At 41.3% G+C, this 18,055-nt stretch overlaps 1 protein-coding gene across 1 annotated transcript; it reads left to right on the top strand.

Moving 5' to 3' along the window:
* The first annotated feature begins 3,978 nt into the window (after nucleotides 1–3,978).
* On the top strand, nucleotides 3,979–4,332 carry LOC145566536 (uncharacterized). The gene has a single exon (XM_081625924.1). The coding sequence runs from the start codon at nucleotides 3,979–3,981 to the stop codon at nucleotides 4,330–4,332; it is 354 nt and encodes a 117-aa protein (XP_081482050.1).
* The last annotated feature ends 13,723 nt before the right edge of the window (nucleotides 4,333–18,055 follow it).

Raw genomic sequence — 18,055 nt, 5'->3', positions numbered from 1 at the left:
AATGAACCGGTAAATGTGAGGAGGGATGAGTTAGAATTATTGGGCACCTACATGATTCCTAGGATTGAGAAGCTAAACATCCCACTTAGGATGGATCAACACTTCCAAAGAAGTGCTAAGGCGGCCGAGGCCGGTAGAGCTAGGACCCCTATCTACTTTGGTGGGTTAGCCACCCACATTGCGGTGAAATTGATGGGTTTTACACCCAATGACCATAGGAGAGTAGATGGCCCTACCCTTATGGACCTAACATACCTAGGAGGCCTCAACTGGATCCAACCTACCCATAGCGTGACTCAACCTAGTGAGATGTGGTGGATAATTCAAAGAGAGTCGGGTAGGAGGGATCAAGCCTTCACATTGCCTAACCCAAACTTGACCAAGTTCGATAAGGGTAAGTCCACCTACACCTTTGAACTAGGTAACCAAGGAGAGGCTCGAGAGGCTCACCACTCACCACCTCAACCACAACCCCAATTCCAACCTCCTCCACAAACCCAACCCTTCATGCATGATATCCCAATGTACCATATGACTTTTCGGCTTTTAGGAGCTAACTTGATAGGATCGAGAGGGGGCAAGGAAGGGTAGAGGGTTTAGTTCAAAACCTTGACTCTAGAGTAGGTTCTCTAGATAGACAGGTTGGCCACGTGGAGAGAAACCTATGGATGGATTTATACTCCATGTATGATGATTTTGCATGCCAAGGGGCTATTCCCCCCGAGGCTCTTGTTCCTGATTGGTTTCAATACCCCCAAGGAGGGTATTCGACCCCCGATGCTTTTGGTAGTTATGTGGTCTATTCTTCAGTCCATGGTTATGGGGCCAATGTCCCTTTTGGTGGGCTTGGGGAGAATGTGGACCCTAACTATTTTGCAGGTGGTTCGGGTCATGGTGGCGTTGGCTCTAGCCATGGTTGTGGTTATGCTAGGATGGAGGAGGATGAGGATGATGACGAGGAGTAGCTAGTCCTAGCTACACTTCTAAGTCAATGAGGGCATTGCTTTATTTGGCTTGGGGGGAGATAATCTTGTATATATGGTATTACTCTCTCTCTTTTCTTCTTTTTATTGCTTTCCAGTATAGATTTTCTATTATTTTTTTAGAGTAGTTTTATTGCTTTTGAAAAAACAAACAAAAAAAATAAAAAAAAACAAACACAAAAATACGTTCCAATGAAGAAAATGAATCATGCTTCCCTGTGCCCCTTAAAAAAATTGTTTTGACTCTTGGTTATTGATGATGAACATTGTGGATTAGTTGGTCATGATTTGATGTTTGATTTCCTTGGACCTTAACATGCGTCAATTTTGTTCAACTACTTGTGAATATAGTGCTTGACTAGTTGATTTGGTAAGGAATGTGTGTTAGTTCCTGGTATATTAATGAATTTGAGTATTGATTTGTGACTGTGAGTAATGTTTTATATGATTCACTATTATGCACAATGAGGAGGACGAAGGCGTTCATTCTTTAAGGTAGCTTTAAGACGATTTAGATACATTTGTTCCCTTCTTGCTACCCATGTTGTTGCTTGTGCCCTTTCATTATTTGTTTAGCCACATTACAAGCCTATTTGAGCCCCATTGGTTGCTAGTACCAAGCTTGGCTTGGGGGAGCTATTAGTTAGTGAGGTGGGGGAGCTGTGGTGTGCATATTATTTGCACAATGTGGGAATAAAGAAGAGTGATTGTTCTTTTGATATTGTGGTTGGAAAAAAAATGTTGATAATTTATGTTTCAAAGTTGAAAATTCAAATGTGAGATAAAAAGAAAAAAAAAAGCAAAAGAATGAGTTCAAATGTTCAAATGTTCAAAAGAAAAAATTGTTTCAAATGTTCAAATGTTCTATGTGAAGGTTGCTCAATGAAAAAAAAAAGAGAAAAAATTTCAAAGCAAAAAAAAGAATGAGTTCAAAGTTTGTTTATTCACTCTAATTCTATAAAATCATATTTTTGTGAGTGAATTTGTAAGTGATGGTGGTTATGTGAGATGTAAATTTGGTTTTTTGGTGAACTTTTTTGGAGTTAAGTTGTGATTGGAGATGATTTGGTCATTACTTGTTTTTGACCTTGGGTTTTATTAGGATATGGCTTCCTTGAGCATGGCTTTACTCTCACATTTTCCCAAATATTTCTTACCTTTTACCCTAGCCTTACATTACAAGCTCTGAAGACCTTCCGACCTTTGTGCATAGAATTGTGTAGATGTGAAAGTAGTTGTTTATCAATGCAAAGGATGACTTGATGTATTCTGAGTCGACTATCTAGGTTGAGTGCTATTCTCTTTAAACACATGAGTGCGTGAGTTCGGAGGGCATTGTTCACAATAAAGGGGTGATGGGAGAGCGATCGAGTACATTCTTTACTCGCCACATAAATGAGAGTTGAGTGCGTGAGCACTAGTCTTGAATTCTATATGCTCTTGTGGTTTGCTCCACTTGACAATTGTTAGGGAAGATAGGAAGTCGAATGGATTTGAGTGATTGACTTTGATGCATGTTTGTTGGATTGGACTTGAGTTATATTGTGGATTTTTTATTTGATTTGGGGTGAAGTCATGGTTTGTTTTGATTCGTTGTCTTGCTTAGGGACAAGCAAGGGTTTGGCTTGGGGGAGTTTGATATTTCTATTTTATATAGTATTTTACCCCCGTCCCTTGGTAATAATTGGTAGTGTTTTTGGCTCTTTAGATCCACTTTTATTACTAATTGGTGTTTTCTAGTGTTTTCGTAGTTTTGGTTGAGTTTTGTAGGGAATTGCACTTTTGGAGCACTTTCTTGGGATTTTATGGAACAACTATTAGCATTGGAGGAGCACGACCACTTTTCATAGCCAAGGGCCGATTAGAGTCATCGAGCCGGTGATAAAGGGCTCGACATCTGAAATACCGAGCATTGGACACCGAGTGATCAAGCCGCAAAATGGAAGTTCGGAGTGGGCTAAGAAGTAAAGCCCAATCCAAGTCCAAGCATGGCCGGGCCCGATCGGGCAACCTTTGGCTCGATCGGGCGGTTGCCCAGATTCAGAAGTCGAAGAAAAAGGCGGGCCCGATCGGGCGCGTGTTTCTGGGGAGATGATGTCGGCGATTTACTTAGTTTTAATGACGATTATTGAAGAGTTTTTTATAAGTACGTTTTAGTGTTTTAAGTTGGAGGACCTCTTCTCTTTGACTTTCTATCTCTACTTAGCTTAATTTTCACCCTCTATAACTTTATACTTTGTTCTTGATTCAACTCATTATTTCCGTTAATTTTGGGAATAATTTCTTCTCTATTAATTTCAGTAATTTTATTTCTTTAATTCATCATGACTTATTTAATTGCTTTGATTAGTTTAGATTCAATTATGTGTGAGTAGTTCTCTTTCTAGGGTTTGTGGGGATCCATAAATGGTTAAGTCGAGATTCGAGAGATGAGATTTAACACTGGTAAATTAACTCTTTGATTGTAATACGTAGTGAAAGCCCTTTATGATCTGATTAATTGATGTATTGATGATTGATTGTTATGTTTTACCCTGGAATGTTATTTATTAGTTAACCTATACCCTAGGTCCTTTATTCATTGATTTTCCTTCTACTTTTATTTCTTCCCACTTTCACTCTTAGTAGTTTAGTTCCCTTTTATAAGAACAATTTGGTTACTTGATAATCTAGATTATATTGATTAATTAGGAATAAAATGACTTGTTTCCCTGTGGTTCGACCCTTCTTCCCTATTTGCATAGTTAGTGGATTTAGGTATTATTTTTGATTAGGTGATTATGACTTTAGCCTGTCAGTGCCAGTTTGACTGCGACACCATCATTACTTGGAAGAGATGGGCACAAAATATGCAAGTGCCTCAGTCTGCCACCCGCAGAGCAACGGCCAAGCAAAAGCAACAAACAAGTTGATCCTTACAGCCTTGCAATGGAAGTTAAAAGAACATAAAGGCCTCTGGGCTGACCTAGTCCCAGAGGTATTATGGGCAAACAGAATGATAGAGAAGGAGTCTATTGGAAAAAGTCCCTTCACCCTAGCTTATGGGGCAGACGCAGCAGCTCCAGTTGAGGTGCAAATCCCCAGCCTGAGAATCCAGCACTATGAGCAGCAGGAGAATGAGAAGTTCCTGCTGGAGGAGTTGGATTTCCTGCTAGAGATGCGGATGAAAGCCGTTCTTAAGCTAGCAGCCCAAAAAAGCAGCATTTCAAAGGCCTTTAACAAGAGAGTCAAGCACCGAGAACTGTTGCTTGGAGACTTGGTTCTCAGAAGGACAGCAACAATAGGGAGAGGAAACCAGCATGGAAAGCTGTCAGCCAACTGGGAAGGCCCTTTCATAATCCATGAGTAAGTAGGGCCAGGCACCTTCCTCCTCGCAGATCAAGAAGGTTAGGTCTTAAGGAATAGTTTCAACACAGATGTGCTAAAGAAATATTTTCTTTAAAAGATAAATGGCTAAGTAGAAATCAAAAAACTTTGTTTAAGTTACGAAAAAACACTGTTTAAAATTATGTTATGTTAATCAAGGCAACTTAAGCCATTTGAATTCAATGAAATACGAGCCTCTACGTGAGGCATATGCCATATGATCATGTTCAAACATGTTTATCTGTTGAGTTATGCTTTAGCATTGCACACTAACATGCAGAAAATGCCATAGAAATATGAAAGGCTAAAAACATCACAATAAGATGTAGCAAGACATCATTAGGAAAAGGAGAGCGCACTTGCCTAAGTTCAACTTGCCTGCTCAAAGTAAAACGGGGAACCACCTCTTTTGTGGGGGAGAAAGGAGGTAGACTAGCAATAAGCTCTTACAAAGATAAGTAAGATGCATAAAATAATAAGTCGCATCAAAACAAGCTGAACGACATAAACAAGTCGTAGCAAAACAAGTTGAACGACGTAAACAAGTCGCAGTAAAACAAGCTGAACGTTATAAAAACAAGTAGCCAAAAAGCTGAACGACGTAAAAAAGTCACAGCAAAACAAGCTGAACGACATAAATAAGTCACAGCAAAAACAAGCTGGATGACATGAATAAGTCACAGCAATATAGGCTGAGCGGCGTACACACAAAATATAGCCAAGCTAGGTAAAAGATATGCAAGCAAGTCTCTACGAAAACTAAGTAGAGGACACATCGTATAAGCCTTTATCATAAATAAGATGAAAGGCATAAAATTCGACAGGTTCCTGTTGAGCGCAATATAAGGCCAAAGGATAAGAAAGCCCTATACAGCCAAGTCAGGAAACAAAGTCAATGAAACAGTAAGAGTAAGAGAAACAAGAAAACCCAACCTACGAGGCCTCACCTGGTACAACAAAGGGGCTGCTGAGCTAAGGTTTAGGTGCAACCACACCATGGCCTAGCAGCATGTCTGAACGAGCATACAGGCAGCGAGATAAGCAAAAAGAAAAATAACAGAGAAGTTATCAAACGCATATACTAACAAGCAGAACCTCTGTCCACCAAGACAGAGTAAACATTCAGCAGGGAAAATACAACATTCACAAAGCTGAACCCCCATCCACTAGGATTAGGAAACATTCAGCAGAATAGTTAGAAAAACATAGAATTCAAGTTAAGCTGGACAATCCCAGCAGTCAGAAAATAAAGTGTTATGGAAAAGCACGCTGAAAATACAATCTTTGGCGGCTATACACCCCAAAGACAACAACAAAATTTACCTAATGAGTACAGACCTAGGTGAGGGAAACTCTGATGAACCGCTAGAAGAAGGGGGAGACAGCTGCCAAAACCTTTATTGCTCAGCAGCTAAAGTCTCCACTCCAATGGCGGCAGCAATATCAGCATATAAAGGCACCTCCAAATTCAACACGGCATAATTGGGGACCTTGCAGTTGGCAACCCGAGGATGGTCAGCAAGCAAATTAAAAAGGCTAGCTTCCCCAGCACCCTTAACCTTAGCCCAAAAGGCGTTGAAACGAGCCTGCTGCTCCTCACCCCCACTATAGAGCCCGCTTACACAGCGGGCTGCGACCTCCTAACCACCATCATGGCGATCAACGAACAGCTTGGTAAAAGCAGAAGAAAGCACAAAAGACTTAAGTGCCTCCTTTCTAGCAGCTTCAAGCTCATTCTCCCGTCCAACCTGCAGATCATCCATCTCAGCCTCCAACGCTTGCACCCTAGCCTAAGAAGTTCCCAGCTGTTCGTCGCAGTCCGCCAGCTTCGTCTTGGTGAGTTGGAATTCTCCCAGTTGAAGTTTCAAGGCATTCGCCTTTTCTCTCAGGGGAGTCACCTCACTAGCCATTGCATCCCTCTCAGAGCGAGCCTGCTGAATCTCTTTATCCTTCTGAGTAAGGATCAGGCCTTGGTTTTGGTACTCCTTCTCCACTATAAGCAAGGCATTAGCCAAGTCGCCAACAGACTTGGTAAGCTGCAAACAAATAGAAGGATGAAAATAAGCTAAGGCAAAAAGAAAAGGAAAATAAGCTGAAACAGATAAGCGAAGCAATAAAAATATCCTAAGGCAAAAATAAGAAAAATAAGCAGAAGGAGGAAACAAAAACAAGAAGAAAAAGCTAGAGATATAAAAAGCTAACCTTCTACAGATCATGGCACGCAGTTGCAGCAGGGAGACTGGTTGAGCTGCTAGTATAGTCCGCTGGGAGACAAATGCCTTGAGTAAGGCGGTAACCCAAGGTGCCACCACTGTGTGGGTTGTCCACAAACAAGGACTCGTTAGCCCTAACATTCATTAAAGGGCGGAACAGAGGGTTCTCGGCTACAACATGACACAGCAGATGGCGAAGAGAAGCATCAATGGGAACCTCCCCAAACTCTATAGGTCCAGTAGGACGAAAAGTGCCCCCAACAGAGATCGAGGTCGCAGAAAGTGGGTTCTCTAACGCATCACCTAAGAACTGGTGAACACAGCGATTAAGCTCATTAGAGTTCTGGGTGCCAGTCTCCTTAGCAGTGTTCTCACCAAGAAGCCTAGTGTTGGCAGAGTGAGAAGCGAAGGGATCAAGAGCAGAGGAAATACGAGCCTTTGTAGCAATGGACTGGTTAGCATCGGCTGAGGGGGAGACCACAAAATCATCCTCCACATTACTAACTGGATGATCCTGCTTGTGTGAACCCCCAGGCTAAGAGTGCCCTCACTTGTAAGCGCTTCGCAAGCGACCTCGCAACCTAGAAGGGCGAGGTAAAATCCTTGGTAGCCCCATAATAGTCTCGTCTGGGAGATGAAAATCAAAAGCCTCAGTAAAAGGACCTGTTGCGTCCTTAGCAGCAACAGTAGTACTAATGCTGGGAGAAAAGAGCAGAACATGCTCGGTAGAATTTGCGGGTTTCTCACCCACCACAACAGTAGTCTCAGCCTCCTCAGCGGGAAACTTAAGAATGTTGTCAACAAAGTCGTTAGCATTATTTTTGGAATAATCGAAAGCTTGATTCAGTGGTTCATTTACCGCAGAAATCTGAGGTGCCACCCGGCCGAAAGCCACAGCAGAACGCTTCTCAGGAGAAGCACCCTACGCCACTAATACCTCAGACCCTGAAGTAACCTCCCTGGGTGCAGGACGCGTTTCCCGCCGACCCCCAACAGTGGAAGTGGAAGGCTCAGCGTCAGCACGACTAGACCCTACACGATCAGCAGCAGTCACTGTCCCAAAGACAACCCTCAGCTCAGCTGGGGCTAAACGAACTTCACCCTTCAAAGAGCCAGCATGAACCTACAGAGTCTCAAAAAGCTCAGGAGGATTATTAGGGGTAGCTGTATGGGGGTCCTTCCAGTTGTCCTTCAATCCAAGAATGCCCCTATCCAACTTGTCATAACTTGAAAGTCAAGCAGCAAAAGAGACAAAATAAAGGGCATAAGAGCATAGTAGAGAAAAAAAAAACTCTTACAAACAAAAGGCAGAACAAAAAACAAAGCTTACCTGGCTTATGGGTAGAACACAAGCGCATAGCTGAAAGCTACGCGTTTCCCACAATGTACAAGGAGTTAGGCAGCCAAAACTTGGGAAACTTGGCATCACCTGTGCCCGCTCCCTACAGCATGTCAAAAGCATCTGTCTCGCGAGCAGCCTTAGCGGGGGAAACGGTAACTCTAGTCATGTTAATGCGAATCTCCCTGAAATTGCGTGGCACAGCAAAAGAGGAAGGCATTGCAACCCAAAAACTTGCCTGTCCAGTCCCTAAAATGCCTAAGTTTAGGATAAGATAAAACTCGACCCTCTTTGGGAGCCATGTCACACCACCCAGACTCAGAACCAGAAGATGACCTTTTAAGGCTCATCAGAGATTTGAACAGATGTAGTGATTCTAGATACCTCCGAAAGCGCAGGAACCACAATAAGCATATCAAAGTGTGTAGAGAAGCAGGATGCAATAAAGCAATGCAAAGGTTAAAAGCCCGAAAGACCTTATCCAAAGTAAGGTCAAGAGGGAATCTCAACCCTAAGTCCAGTTGAGAAGCAAAGACGGCAACATGACCAGCAGGAGGAGTGACAACTTGGAACCCTTAACTGGCGAAACCAGCTTGTAGCCTTGACCAAAGCCATAGAACTTCTGCCCCACAGCAGTGAGATCCAACTTCCTTGTATCCTTACGTCAGCTGGAATCCAGCACGCAATTCTTAGGGCCATGACACCTTTCATCCAGAAAGAAGTCAGTTTTTCCCTCCTCAACGGGCTCCTCCACATAGTTAAGCTAGCAATCGTAAAAGGCGCTCTCACCAGGAGATTTAGCCAAGTTTGACCTCGTCTTCAAGTAAATCTTTACCCTCCAAGGAGCCCTGATGGAGGCGGAAGCCTATATACAAGCGACCAAACTCTGCTCCTCAAATAAACAGTTGGACTCTAAAAGATCTGACAAGCAGAAGGAGAGTCGGCCTGCTTAGCCGGCTCAAAAGCCTGAAGAGAGTAGGAGGAAAAAAGAGATATGGGCAGTTCATAACTCTGATCAGCCGGCCTAGAAAAAGAAGAAGGAATTTAAACCGTAAGTTCCAAGGTATGAGTTTAACAAGGACAACTACTCCATGGTTTTCAAAAAAAAAAAAAAAAGGACAACTACTCCATCCTCATGTAGATAAAGGATCGGCTGACCTTAGAGAAGCCGAATCCAATGAAAGGTTTTGCTGAAAATCGGAATAAAAACAAACACTGCCACTATCATGAGGATGTCGGCCATGACACTAACGACTGTTACAGCCTCAACCGGACACTTGACCGTCTGGCCGACAAAGGAGTACTAAAGTCCTATGTGAAGTTCAAAGTGACTTCCAAAGCGAATCTTGGCACATCCGGTACTGGTTGGTCGCATTTTAATTGACACGGGTAGCTACTCTAACATCATCTGCTACAAGTGCCTTTCCAAGCTCAAATATAAGCTGGATAGCATGCATGATGTCTCCCATCCCCTTATTGGGTTTGGGGGAGCAGTGGTGCACCCAATCGGACGGATAGATCTCCTTGTTCGGCAGGGAGAAAAGGGAAAAGGGTAGCACATGACCGTTCGGTTTTTGGTGGTCGAAGAGCTGACCGCCTATAACCTCATTCTTGGCCGACCCACTATGAACAAGTGCAAGGTCGTCATTATATCCCATCTCTCATGCTGCTTAAGTATGAGAGGGATGATGGCTCTGTTGACTCCCTAAATTGAGATAAGAAGACGACTAGAGAATGTTATCTCTTAGACGTCAAACCCGCGGCTGCAGCAGCCGAACAAGGGAAGGAGCCAATAGACCTTGATGATATTAAGGATGACTATCCGGCCCGACCAGCCGTAAAGGAAAGAAAGACTGATCAGCTGGTGGTGGTCAAGAAAGAAAAACAATAGCAATCACTGACCGGGGAACGGTCAGAGGACCTCCGTCCCCAGCCGGCTAGTGAGCATATTGATATCCCTCTGGACTACAGCCGTCCAGAGTGAATTGTTAAGGTGGGGACAATTACTTTTGGGAAGATGTCTGCCGACTTGCACCATATGCTGAAAGAATTCAAGGACAGTTTTTCCTTTGAAGTAGAAGAGATGCCAAGCATTAGCCCGGATCTTGTTGTCCACAAACTTGCCGTGGATCCAAAAAAGAAGCCCATTCGGCAAAAAAAAAGAAATCACGGCGAGGAGAGAAGTCAGGCGGCAGCTGCCAAGGTTAAAATGCTGTTAGACGATGGGTTCATTCGGCCATGTAAATTCCCTAACTGGGTTGCGAATTTTGTGCTTGTGAAGAAGCCAAATGACACCTGGCGCATGTGTGTTGATTACACTGACTTGAACAGAGCATGTCCGAAGGATAGTTATCCACTTCCAAAGATCGACAGTCTGGTTGACTCTACAGCCGGACATGCCCTGATGAGCTTTATGGATGCCTACTTAGGCTTTCATCAGATTCCCTTGTGGAAAAAGGATCAAGAAAAGACGGGATTCGTCACTAATCAGGGGTTATTCTGCTACACCGTGATGTCGTTTGGCTTGAAGAATACGCCTGCTACTTTCCAACGAATGATTAATATAGTTTTCATTAACCAGATTGGGAGGAATGTAGAGGCGTACATCGATGACATGATAGTCAAATCCAAGCAGTAGGCGGATCACCTTGCTGGCCTCCGAGAAACATTCACCACACTTAGGGGTGGTGGAACTGGCTGTTCTTGCCCCTAGGCGTGGGAAACTAGCATGTCATATGTGTAAAAGTCTTGCCCAGGGGGAAAGGAGGTCAAGTCGGGGTTAGGCAGGGAAAAGATAGGCAAGGGTTGTTCATCTCCTATCCTAACACACCAGTGGAGGATTCGTTGGCCATCCAATCTCACCCAACCCAAGTCCTCAAGGTGCCTAAGGTTCATATAAGTGTCCGGCCCACAGTTAGTGAGACCGTGAGGCCTACTCTCAACAAACCCTGCCTTCTTTATTGCTATCCTAGTAACTAGGCTTTCGAACCTAATAGGGGTACTAGCCGTGTTACTAGCCGTGGCATGTCTACTAAGGTGGTGAATAATATATCTACCCATGTTCAATTTACCATACCCAAACACATAATGTCCAATTACAGCTAGTTCGTTAGTTTGGGCGTTATGTGGTTCGTTCCTACCTAAAAAGCATACACCCGAAAATCTTTGCCATAGTTTAGGAACGGGGTGATGGATAGGTCGAGCACTAGCATGTTGGGTGCTAGGGGCCGGCAGACCAGTTAAAACACGGTAAACATCGTCCATTTTATATTCAGCATGCCAATGGTGAGGTAATTCAGATTCCAAATCAAATAATTTACAGAATTCAACATAAGTGAAACTAATATTCCTATTGTTCAACCTAAAAAAAAAATTTGGCCCATTTTTACTATTTACAACATTTAGAAATGAAAGAAATTCACATGTCAATTCACAATACATAGGATAGTGCATATCAACAAATTTTTTCATTCCTATATGGCTCATGAATCGTCTAACATAATCAAATAAGCCTAAAGACTCGAGAGTAGGGCAGTGTAACCACGGTGAAGGGATTACCTCACGCTCATAGAGCTTTTTGAGCCGTTCCTTTTGCTCCGGAGTTGCAATTCGGATGGTTGGCCATTGTGGTAGTTGCAATTCTGGATCCTAATGCTGGCTCAAACTAGAGCTCCTCCCAATAATCGATCTTGCCCTCTTTGATGCCATATAGACAAAAAAAATGGGTATGAGAATTTTTTATTGGAATTTGGGGTATTTTGGTGTAGAAATGTAGAGGATGAAGAGAGGAGTAAGAATATGTAATTATATTTGAATTTGGGTGAGAAATGAAGGAGAAATCTTAGAGAGAAGGTAGAGGAAATTGAGTTTTTAGAGAGAGAAATAATGGAGGAAAGAGAAAAAGATGGGAAAAGAAAGAAGGAGGAAGAAGTAGAAGGAAGAAAGAAGAAGATAAAAGGGGACGGATGGGCTCGCTACCGGTCGGGCGCCACACCACCCGGTCGGGTGATCTGAAGATTAAAACGATCCTCTTCTCGCACCCGGTTGGGCGCCCCTTTGCCCGGTCGGGCAATGCAACTTCTTCGAAAACCATCACTCATGCGCCCGATCGAGCGGCGCTTCGCCCGATCGAGCGATTTAATCTTAAATTTTTCTTCAACTCTCGCGCTCGGTCGGGCGCGCCTCGCCCGATCGAGCGAGAAAGTAGTTCTGTACTCGTCAAATCTCGCGCCCGGTTGGGCGCGCCTTTGCCCGATCGGCGCGAGAAATGGGGATTTTCTAACGTAGCTCTCACGCCCGGTCGGGCGGAGCTTCGCCTAGTTGGGCGCGTTACAGGACTATTTGTACGAGTATCTACTTCTTTTTTCTCCAAAATTGGCTAACTCTTTTTCTTCAAACTTGTACAAAAACTCAATAAACTCATTAAACTCCCTCCTCTCACAAGAAAAAGAAAGAAAGAAAGCTAGAATAAAAAGCACGAAAATACGAGTTGCCTCCCGCAAAGCACTAGTTTATCTAGGTCCCGCACGACCCTCTTACAACGAGATGAGAAGTTAGGACCCTTGGCCTACTGCTTGGTCGGGTGGTTCCTCACCCGGTCGGGTGGTTCCTCACCCTACTTACAACGAGATGAGAAGTTAGGACGCAGCTTCTTGACATGCCCTATGGGACGCCAATTCACCTTATCGGGTGGATCCTCCTTGGCATAAACTGGTGGTTCTTCTCTACTACTCACAAGAGACCTCTTTTTGACCGTTGGTTGCCTCAAGTTGTCATTAGATTGAGCAATTGCAACTTGATATGGTGGAACTCTCACTATAGGCTCAGTTTTAGCAGCTTGCTTATTTGTCTCCACCTTCTCATCTTCAAAGCGAAGACCCACACAGTAAAGGGCTCTTTCTATTGCATCAACTTCTTTTTGCCATTTTTCAATTTCGTCTATAGAAGATGCAACACAAGATACCGCCTCCAAGGGATCTTTACCAAAAGCTTGCCAAAAGCTTGGGTCTTATTAGAACAATTATCAACCACATTAACACTAAAGCAATTCTCCTCAGTCATGGGGCTTTTAGGGGTATTATTCAAATTAAAAATAATTTTATCGTCCCCTACTGATAGTGTCAGTGTACCACATTTCACATCTATAATTGTTTCTGCAGTGTTAAGGAATGGTCTACCCAAAATAATTGGAGTTTGCAAATCCTCAGCTATATCAAGAAGGCCATTTGTAGAGTAATATTAGTTGAAAAACAATGTTTGGGTAAAAAAACTATATGGTTGCTGAGAGTACTGCAATGGAAACTACTCCTTCTTCGACTGTGACGATTGAGGATATAGTAAAACCTTAGGGTGTTACACAATATTAGTAGTTTAAGTTTTTTTTGATAAAGTGTAATCACTACTATGTTTTTTTATTTATTTATTATCTAGTTTTATGATGTCTTTTGAATTTTGTTTGGAATAAAAATGAGCTCTTTTTTTATTTATATGACAAAATCAAAAAGAATGCCTACGTATTCGTATTACGAAATCAGATCTTTGCGTAGTTCTTTGCGAAGTTATATTATTTTTATTTAGTATTTTTCTTTAATCCTTTTGTAGAAATTAAATGAAAAATTAATCAAAATTTGTTTAAATAATTTAAATCAAAGCTTAAATTTGTTGTTTTTCTAGTACACATAAATGCTTGGAAACTCCCTTAATTTAATCGCTAGTAAAAAATTAATATTTATTCAAGGAAAAAGTCATGGGTTCGTAGTTCGTCATCAGGTGGAGCGCACAACATCCAAGGTTGCGCGTGCCTGTCGCGCGCAACTTATTCTATTGAGCGTGATATCCGCGCACATCTCATTTAGTTGCGCGCGACACCTGTGCTACGAGCGTTGAAATTTATTTTTTAATCATTTACCCCTCCCAAGTGTAAAGAGTTTTTTTTCATAAAATTCGAAAAAATCTAAACACTTTGAATGATATATATTTTTATGACTACCCCCCCCCCAAGTGTTATGAGCTTTACTGTGTGATTTGGTAAAGTACATAACACTTAGAATCTTTATTTGAATGCTAAGGAATATGATTATTAATTATGAATGAACGAGTTTATCCGGATTTTTATATGTAATACTTTTTAAGTCGATCAATGTTTATTAGTTGACGGATTTCATCGCCACCAATATCCATTAATCAAACGGCTCCTCCTGATAGAATTTCAATTACACGATATGGTCCTATCCAATTAGGTTTGAAATTCCCTTTTGGATTGGTTGGTGGACCCTCAACCTCTTTTAGTACAAAGTCACCTTCTTTAATATTACGGGGTCGTACCCGTTTGTTAAAGTTCGTGCGATGCATCGTTGGTAGACTTGTACATGATGCAAAGCTTTTAATCGTCGTTCATTGAGAAATAAAAGCTCTTCATACCTTGATCGTACCCATTCATCTTTCGGTAGCTTACTTTCGAGTACGATGCGTAGGGATGGTATTTCTAGTTCAACTGGTTGAACTGCGTCCATGCCAAAAACTAAGGAGTATAGAGTTACTCCTATTGATGTTCGTATGGATGTTCTATAACCCCATAGGGCGAAGTGTAGTTTGTTTGGCTAGTCTTTATAATTTTCTGCCATTTTCTTAATGATGACTGTTATATTTTTATTCGCCGATTCTACTGCTCCGTTCATTTGTGGTTTATATGGAGACGAATGATGATGTTTTACTTTATAACGAGCAAAGAGGGTCTTAACTTCCTCTTTGAATTGAGATCCTTGGTCACTAATTAGTTCATATGGAACAGTATATCTACAAAATATGTTTTGTTCGAGAAACTTTACGACATGTTTAGAAGTGATGTTAACGTAAGAAGCGGCCTCGATCCACTTAGTAAAGTAATCGATGGCTACTAGTACGTACTTATGTCCTCCTGCTCCTGTTGGAGAAACTTTACCAATTATGTCAATTCCCTAAGTTGAAAAAGGCCAAGGGGAAGTAAGGTTATATAGTTCGGATGGTGGGAGGTGTTGTAAATTAGCGAACATTTGGCACTCTAGACATTTTATGAAATATTGTATGCAATCATGTTCCGTTGTGGACCAAAAGTACCTTTGTCGTGAGATCATTTTAGCAAGCATTTTTTCATTCATGTGAGGTCCACAAACGCCTTTGTGAGTATCCTCCATAAGGTGCGTGAATTCACGTTAGTCTATACACAATAAGCTTTGATCCTTGGGTCCCTTTTTACATAATTGACCATTTACTAAACCATACTAGGCTGTGAGCGTTCTCAAAGCTCATTGGTCTTTTGATGAAGTATTTTTCAGGATATGTGCCATGAGTAATGTATTGGAGGATATGATCATACCAAGGATTTTCTCCTTCGATGTCATTTGTTTTCTCTATTACATTGCAATAAGCTGGTTCATTTCTTCTATTAACACATAATGGCATCATATTTAACTGATCTAGAATGTTGATCATTGATTCTCATCCCTTAGGAGATATTTGAAGTCAATATAATCAAAATGCTCGATGAGTTTCTCTAGGTGTGCTTTGTTTAATATCACTGTGGAGTTTTAATTTTCCATTTTTTTTAGTATATGATTTATTATCACTTGAATCTCCATATGCCTCTAATTTTTGCACACTTATGCTAACTGCTGCTTCTAATCCAACAATGCACGCTTCACATTCCACGACGTTATTAGTAGCCTCAAAGTCTAGTTTGGCAGAGATTGGAGTATGTTCTCCCTCTAGACTTATGAGTAACACTCCTACACTACATCCTTTTTGATTGGACGCACCGTCAAACTACATTACCCACTTGTCATCTTGTGTCATGAGAATCTCTTCATCCGGAAGATAAGTAGTTTTTGCATGACTTGTTTGAATAGGATGTTGAGCAAGAAAATCGGATATTACTTTTCCTTTTATTGATTTTTCAGGAATATATTTTAGTTCAAATTCGGCCAACATTACCAACCATTTGGATATTCTTCCTTGTATGGGTGGTTGTTCAAATAAATACTTTATTGGATTATGTTGTGAAATCACATGAGTGGTGTGGGGGAGCATATAATGTCGTAATTTTTTGGTGCCCACACTAATGCTAAACTTGTTTTTTCCAAGGTGTTATACTTTGTTTCATATTGGATGAATTTTTTACTTATATAGTATATTGCACTCTCTACTTTTTCTACCTCTTGTGCTAACATGGCTCATGTGGCTGTATTTGTAACGGTAATGTATAGCCTAAGAGGTAGTTTGGGTACTGGTGGTGCTAAAACTGGTAGACTTTTGAGATAGTCTTTGACTTTCTCAAAGGCCTCTTAGCATTGATCGTCCCATTCATGCTTTTCTTCTTTTTTCGGTTTTTTTAATATTGGCTCACAAGTCATCGTCAACTTATTGATGAATCGACTAATGTACTGTAGTTTTCCAAGGAACCCCCTGATTTATTTTTCTGTTCAAGGGGGAGGCATATCAACAATTGCCTTTATTTTGGAAGGATCAATCTCAATATCACGTGTGCTTACTACGTATCTAAGTAACTTGCGGGAAGTGACTCCGAAGGTGCATTTTTGTGGCTTCAATCGCATTTTATATTCCTTTTATGCGAGTGAAGAATTAGAGTAAAGCTTTTATATGTCCTATTCTATCTTTAGATTTCACGATCATGTCATCCACATATACTTATATTTCTTTATGCATCATATCATGGAAAAAAGTCATAGCCATTCTTTGGTATGTAGCTCCTGCATTTTTTAGATAAATGACATAACTGTATAGCAATACGTACCCCAAGGGGTAATAAAGCATGTCTTTTCTTCGTCTTCTTTTGCCATTAGAATTTGGTTGTAACTCGCATATCCATCCGTAGAGAATAATATCGCATGTTCAACCGTGTTATCTATCAATATGTCAATATGACGTAGAGGAAAATCGTCTATAGGGCTAGCCTTTTTGTGGTCCCTAAAGTCGACACACATGCGAACTCGTCCATCCTTTTCAGGGACTGGGACGATGTTTGCTACCCGTTCTGGGTAATTACATACACGAATGAAACCAGCGTCTAATTGTTTTTGTACCTCTTCTTTTATTTTCAAAGCGACGTCAGGTTTTAATTGTCGAAGATTTTGTTTTACTTATTTAGTGGTAGGGTGTGTTCTGCGATTTCCTTATCTATTCTAGGCATGTCCTTGTATGACCAAGAGAACACGTCTTCGAATTCTTTAAGCGTCGATATGAGGGTCAATCGTTCTTTCGGATTTAATGTTAAGCCAATTTTGACTTCTTTCTTATTTTTATTAGTTCCTATATTGAATTTTTCAGTTTCTTCAATTACAGGATTCTTTTGTTCTCTTTCATTCATTAATTCAACTAGTTTATTAATGTTATCATCTTCATTAGATTGATTATTATAGCATTTAAAAGATTCAAGAGAAGGCATATACTCCGAAATAGAGCTCATATTATTGAAATCAACAGAAAGTACATCGAGAGGAGAATCCTTTTTGGGATCCTCATCCTTAGTGCTAGAAAATAAAGACTCTATAATGGCCATAAGGCCTAAATTTTCAGCTTCCTTAAAACCTAAACTAGACTCATCATCAGATTCTTCAAACATCTCTCCTTCGCATGTGGTGATCTCTAGCTTGTCACCTTTATGGTTAATCCACTTGAACTTCTTTCTCCATCCATGCTTGAAGGTTTTGTTGGAAGGGGTGATCAATAAGGTTGGGTCGAAAGCTTCATCTTGGATGGGATTTTGATTAGTCATTGTAGCAACATGGTTTTGCTCTATTCCAAATAGCAAGTTAAATGCTTGCCTATCATAGCACCCTGGAGTTGGGTGTTTTGATTGGGCGATTTCTAAATCGTCATTCAAGAAGTAACAATCGTGGAATATTTCGAATCCAGGCTTCTTGATACCTTCTAGAACTAGTGGTTCTAGAAAGTCATAGCATGGGTAATCTTCTCCCTCCCTAACGAATTGTTCGTTGAGGGTTTGATTGTAGGATGGGAGTAAAGAGATTATCCCTTTCTTGTTGTTGTCCCTACGTGCTTTGATCTTAGCATCGTGAGATTTGAATTCTTCCTTGGTTGGCTTATATCCCAATCTAAAAGAAAAGCTTTTCTTTGGGATAGGAAGTAAAAGAGATTTC

This window comes from Chenopodium album, chromosome 11, assembly GCF_948465745.1.
Source record: "Chenopodium album chromosome 11, dcCheAlbu1.1, whole genome shotgun sequence".
Classification (NCBI taxonomy): domain Eukaryota; kingdom Viridiplantae; phylum Streptophyta; class Magnoliopsida; order Caryophyllales; family Amaranthaceae; genus Chenopodium; species Chenopodium album.
This window is presented reverse-complemented; position numbering and strand designations above follow the sequence as displayed.